At 36.0% G+C, this 6,306-nt stretch overlaps 1 protein-coding gene across 3 annotated transcripts; it reads left to right on the top strand.

Moving 5' to 3' along the window:
- Positions 1 to 334: 334 nt before the first annotated feature.
- Positions 335 to 5,914, top strand: LRRC30 (leucine rich repeat containing 30). Of its 3 annotated transcripts, XM_083358751.1 has the most exons (3): positions 449 to 469; positions 857 to 989; positions 2,913 to 5,914. In XM_083358751.1, exon 3 carries the CDS (start codon positions 2,999 to 3,001, stop codon positions 3,893 to 3,895), a length of 897 nt encoding a protein of 298 aa, XP_083214877.1. In that variant the 5' UTR covers positions 449 to 469; positions 857 to 989; positions 2,913 to 2,998; the 3' UTR covers positions 3,896 to 5,914. The 3 variants fall into 3 exon arrangements, with proteins under 3 accessions (XP_083214875.1, XP_083214876.1, XP_083214877.1); XM_083358749.1 differs by having other exon boundaries at positions 335 to 989; XM_083358750.1 differs by lacking the exon at positions 857 to 989 and having other exon boundaries at positions 391 to 469.
- Positions 5,915 to 6,306: the final 392 nt, after the last annotated feature.

Genomic DNA, 6,306 nt, shown 5'->3' with positions numbered 1-6,306 from the left:
TTTAACCAAAAGAAGATCAGAAGTACTTTTTATTTACATTTCCAAATAATTTGGAGCACATAGATCAGTTTGATATTACTCTCTATGCCCAGTTCAGCTAAGGCTGATACAAGCAAAAGTAAAAGTTCTATGTGTTTTCGTGTACAGCAAAAGGCATTTATAAACACAACAGCACAAGTAAATTCCAGGAATACAGAGTTATGTGTCTATCATTTTGTGTGAAAGACTAACATTAATAGTACATTTAATCTTTGCACACCTTTTATTCTGCAGCTGCCAAGAGGTCAAGGAGTATAAATCAAGTTCTTATTCAGAAAGAAAGTATGTAGTTGGCACACAAGCCTGTTACATGCCAGTTCCAAGTACTCTAGCTGAGCAGGCATCGCCAAAGCTTTTGAATCTGTCAGTCAGTGGGACCTGCTTCCGAAGTTCTCTTCTGAAATGTATATGGTTTTCTGCATATATTAAGGTAGGCTTTGGTAAGCTACAGATTATAGAATTTTCCTATATTATTGTCTCTTTAAACTCCAGTAGAAGAGATTTTTATATTACAATGGTTTCTGTTTTGTTGTAAAAATGTAATAGCAGTTGGAAACTAAAGAAATCTGAGCTAGGGTTACTTAATAGTAGATATTTGATAGTATCGAATCTGACTTTTAGAATCAGGAGTAAATTATGATTCACCAAAATTTAAAGCATGGCTTATTTTGGCTAAAAATGCAGGCAAAGGTTTGCAGGATTATACCATTGGTTTTTTAAAAAATCTAACATATTGTTTTATAGAATTGTCTAGAAAATATCTCTAAATATTACTATGCTGCTGCTGCTTATTTTCTTTTTCTTTCTTTTTAACCAGGCTAACTTTTCAGCTCTATTTCTAGAATTATTCTTGTACTAACTGTTGTGATAAAGTTGCATTCAACAGCAGAAGCCTCAGCTTTAAGAAATACAGGACTTTCCTATGATGCTTAACTGGATCAGTGAGGAAGGTATTGTGTTTTAGTATATCAAAAAAGAATCATATTAATTAACTCCCCCCATGCAAGATTAAACCAAAGAGTTTAACCCCTAAACCATGAACAGAATTAAACTAACTTCATCCATGGGTCATGTCATCGGAACACATGATTCCAATCAAATTTCCATATTTATTCCAACATATAAAAGAGCAGTCTCCCCTCTCCCAACAATGTTTTACCACAATACAACTCACTGCCTAAATCTGGCAGTACAGAACACATCTCTAAACACTGATTACCTGGGGTGGCCAAATGCACTTTCTGCTACCTGCTTTTTGTTCTCTAGAAGGACTAGTGACATCATGAAGTTTGCCAGGCTTAAGGCCTTAAGGGATACTATGCACTCTCCGGAGGGAAAAAGTGATTGATTGCAAACTGAATATGAGTCAATAGAGTGACAGATCCACAAAAAACAGAAATTAATCAACAGACTTGATTTTTTTTTGCATATAATTTATTGTCAAGATTGAAAGTTATAAATAGTTGGAAGTCAAGGAAGTTCCCTTTATTTCCATGCACCCTACCTATGCTTTCTAGATAACATCCAGAGATTCTCCCAATATTTCTACCTGTGCAGTCCAACTGAGTTTTAGTTTTACTGTGAGAAAATTCTTCAAGCTCAAGCTGAAAGGAGGACTTAAGGTTTAAAAAAAAAACTTAACCCAGAGGAGAGCAATTTTGTAAAATTTGAACGGGAGAAAAATTATTATTTTCCTTTCCCTCTCTCCAGCTGCCTTCTCATTATCAAATCTCTCACCCAACCAGGTATCAGCTCCCCAAGGCACCTATTTTTTTAACTTATTAGACTGGTTGCAAGGAGTGTAAACAGCAGGAGCCGATCAGGCACAATGCCTCCTCTCCATCATCCATTGGGTCTGGGCTGCCATTCCGCAACGTATCAGTGTAATGGAGGTGAGGACAAAGAAGCCGAGTTCTTCTTTTCCTTTCAGACAGACTGGGGCTATTCTTGGTGATTTATTTTTTTTTTTTACCCAATTCCAGGTTAAAACAGATGAGCTAGAAAGAAGCATGCCTTTAAAACAACAGCAACAACAACAATGCTACTACAATTATATGTTGTACTTTTGTAGATGAAGAGACGAATCTTAAGTCAGATTTATTTTTAGGTGTATAAATAGAATAATTTATTGTATACTCTACGTTCAAAAAGATCATTGCAAAATGTGTGTGTGTGTGTGTGTGTGTGTGTGTGTGTGTGTGTGTGTGTGCATTATGGCTTGTCACATAGGCCAATGTTTAGATTGGATTTGGCATTTTTATTTTTATCCACCTATCAAGCCTTTCCCAAGGACATTACTATATTACTTATTTAATTAAAGTTATTGGCTATTCGACTTCAGCAGATTCTGAATGTCATGTATGTATTCCCATGGAACCCTAAAATGAGAACACCATGAAAGAATTCAAAGTCATTACAGTCTGGAACTCCACATCAAAGTTAATAAGAAAGTCTTTCTTCAGTTGAATAAACATTGGGGGGGAGGGGGAAGTGGACAGAGATTATCCTCTATCCATGGTTTTTTTATAGTTACTCTTCCTAATTGTCCTGCTGCTACCTCATACACCAAATATTCAAGAAGCTGACATGGTAAAGTTATATACAGCATTGAAGTGACCTCTTTGCAATGAGGATGCTTATCTATCCAATAAAGCCCTCGACAAAATGACAGTGACAGCTGCCTGGCAGCATTCACTTTGAATGGAACAGGATTGTCAGTATCCAGCATGTCATGATAGCTTAGAGCACCAAGACAAACATCTCAAAGCCCATTTTGCAAAATGGAATATTCTTTTCTCGGTTGCAGAAGTAATTTAGGATGCAATGTTTTCTTCTTATGGGATGAATACTTTTTTGGCTTTCTCTTGCTCTAGGAGTCTTCTGAAAGCTCAGCTGTTTAACCTGTTGGCAGCTACAAAACAAAATTTGGGTCAGCAGAAACAGCAAAAGAGAGAGAATTATGGGGGGAAAGAACTCCAAGGACCAAGGAGAGGAAAGCACAATGTCACCGAAGAGAAGCCAGAAGCTACCTCTTTGGGAAGAAAATCTTCTTTCTGGAAAAGATCCCAGAACACTTTTAAAGCGTGGGCTCCACTATGTAAGCCTGAACCTCGTCATGAAGGGGATGATAAACACACCCAACTTTTTATGGGGACTACCACAAGTCCAGAAATTGAATCTTTCACACAACCAGCTGGTGGCCCTTCCTCCCGCTTTGGGGAAACTTGAGCAGCTGGTGGTACTGAATTTGTGTGAGAACCGCATAAAGTCCCTACCTAAAGAGATTGGACTGCTTAGGAATCTGAAGGTTTTATTTGCCAATATGAATTGTTTGACTGAAGTCCCATTGGAGCTTGGACACTGTAAGAAGTTGGAAATTTTGAGCCTCTCACATAATTACATCTCTTGGCTCCCTTCTAGCATTGCAGAATTGGTCAACTTAAGGAAGCTGAACCTGAGCAACAATTGGTTTGTTTATCTTCCCATGAGTGTGTTTGCTTTGACAAATTTGGATTTTTTACATGTAGGCTGCAACAAACTTGAAACCATTGGAGACAGTGTCCAGTTTCTAAGCAAATTGCAGATCCTGATTGCTGAATATAACAACATTCATGCATTGCCAAGGTCTATCTGCTCAATCACTTCTCTCAAACTGCTAAATGTTGATTACAATGCTATACAAGCACTTCCCTATGAACTTTATTTGCTGCATCAATTGCCCAAAATTGCTTGGAATCCTCTGGATAAGGGACTCCATATTTTCCATAATCCTTTGTCAAAACCATTGCCACAGATTATAGATGGAGGAATAAATGCACTCTACAAATATCTAAAAGAGAAAAATCAGCTTGCATAAATTTATAACTTGGTTTGGAATAGATCTGATAGTAAAGCCTCAACTTCTGCCACATGCTTTTTCTAGTTAATGTACAAAACAGATACTGGAATACAATTATAGTTGTTTTTTTCTGGAAGCAGGTACATTGATTGTGGAATAATATTTTTTTTCAAATAAATGTATCCTTTGAATACTGAAATAGGAGTCAGAATAACTCTCTTCAATAATTTAAATTTTTATCTGTTTTAATGATTAATGAAGATAATAGCAATAGCATTTTAAATGTTTTTTCTTCTTCTGTAAGATTACATTACTGTTATTTTAAAGGGTTATTATGCAGTTGTTCTTATGCAGTTGTGACAATAACTTATTCAAAATGTTATACATACAGTTCACACATATATGCTTTTGTTACTGAAACACCAAAAACTAGAAGATGAATTGGTATTTTAGGAAGCTTTTTATATTCTCTGAGTAATAGTTATTGTTTTATACCACCTGTCATGGTTTGTGCTTATTCCATTATTTTTTTAGTTCATTCTTATAGTTCTTATAGTTCTAGTTCATACAACCAGCTTTCAAAAATCATGATAGAAAGAAGTAAGTTTGCTACTAATGAAAGAAATGTCAACATTCAAAACTACTAAGCATTGCAAAAATAATTTTAGAACTCAGTACAGCAAAAATTTGTCAGCATGTTGTTGTTAGTTGCGAAGTCATGTCCGACCCATCGCAACCTCATGAACAACATTCCTCCAGGCCTTTCTGTCCTCTACCATCTTCTGGAGTCCATTTAAGCTCACACCTACTGCTTCAGTGACTCCATCCAGCCACCTCATTCTCTGTCATCCCCTTCTTCTATTGCCCTCAACCTTTCCCAGCATTAGGCTCTTCTCCAGTGAGTCCTTCCTTCTCATTAGGTGGCCAAATTATTTGAGTTTCAACTTCAGGATCTGGGCCTTCTAAAGAGCAGTCAGGGTTGATCTCCTCTAGGACTGACCGGTTTGATCACCTTTTTCCTAGTAATAAAGCCCATCATTGTTCTTTGCCTTCATGGTGCATATGCCCCAGGGTAAATCAGAGAAATGTCAATGTACCATAGAGTTCTTTTCGTGCTTTAGGCATGGACACCTATAATACTATAATAATATTATACAATATTATTATACAATCTGTTTCATGGAAGTATTTTGTGGTAGCATAAAGAACACTGTAAAACATTATCCACCCTGATTCTTTAATCCATTAACTTTCTTAAAACTCAAAAGTATGGAAGATTACCAGGGAGGGAAGAATAATTTAGTTGTGAATCTACTTCTGTTAATAGCAAAATCAGTCTACCTGGGAAGGTTGTGAATATGAATACAGTAAAAGGTTTGGTAATCAGGCGATGTATCTGTTCATAGAAACACCACTCTAGGAAAGAATGCAATGCACTCTTCAAAGATTTCCATTTTTATCCCAATTTACAGAGAAATAGTTTTTCTCACTTTTGTGCTTTTCTCACCTGTCACCATTACAGAATAACCTCCCAATAACCTGACATTAGAGTTGAAATCCTAGCAGCTTTTTAAAATAAAACTTTACTTCAGAAACAAAACTCTCTGTGAAATACACTCTTGAAAAACTACACTTAGCAGTTTTAGCAATTTCCCTGCATGAGATGTATAAATGCAGAGCAAAGGAGGCTGACAGATAATTTGGGACTAACAGCATATTTCAAAAGTAAGCAACTGCCCAGTTTATAGAGGGTATAAACTCGATTTGTATCTCACTTGGGATTATTTGTGTAAGAAAATTAATTCTAAATATGCATGTATCAGTTTGAATTCTGTGGATGCTATTAGTAAAAAGAGAAGGCGTACAACTGGTATCATACTCATATTTGACAAATAAGCTACCTAGCTAATCAACAGATGAAACATCAAAGCACATTCATTCCTGAATAAGTTATATTGTTATTAAAGTGATTATTTGTTTAATAAAACAAAATAAACTGGGTATTTTGTGATCCACTTAAGAATCAACATGATAAAATTAAGAACTTCAGTTCTATTTGTTGCAGAATAAACAGAGACTGTCTCACTGCTCCTTTGTACATCCCCTTACAAAGTAGTATATTTAATACTGGGGTGGAAAATCTGAATATCCATATGAATACAAACATGGATAACAATTTGTGGAGGCTAATGGGATAAGATTAATTCTTGAAAGTTTGGGGCATATTTTCCCAAGACTAGGAAGACCCAAGATCATGAATATCATGCTCAGTCAGACTAACTGACCTTATAAGGTTCTGGTGGAAGAAAACTGGAGAATGGAATGCTGTGTCTATCAACCTATGCTCTGGAAAAAAAGTAAAATATAAATATACCTCTTTTAAATTATTTATTCAGGGGGACTCCAAAGTTAATCCTATGAGGAGGGAG

Source organism: Vipera ursinii, assembly GCF_947247035.1.
Source record: "Vipera ursinii genome assembly, chromosome: 3".
Taxonomy (NCBI): Eukaryota; Metazoa; Chordata; class Lepidosauria; order Squamata; family Viperidae; genus Vipera; species Vipera ursinii.
The sequence above is the reverse complement of the archived record's forward strand: the minus strand, read 5'-3'. Positions and strand labels throughout refer to the sequence as shown.

Excerpts from the sequence above, each read along its gene's own strand:
- LRRC30 (XM_083358749.1), top strand. The coding sequence starts at position 2,999 with ATGGGGGGAAAGAACTCCAAGGACCAAGGAGAGGAAAGCACAATGTCA.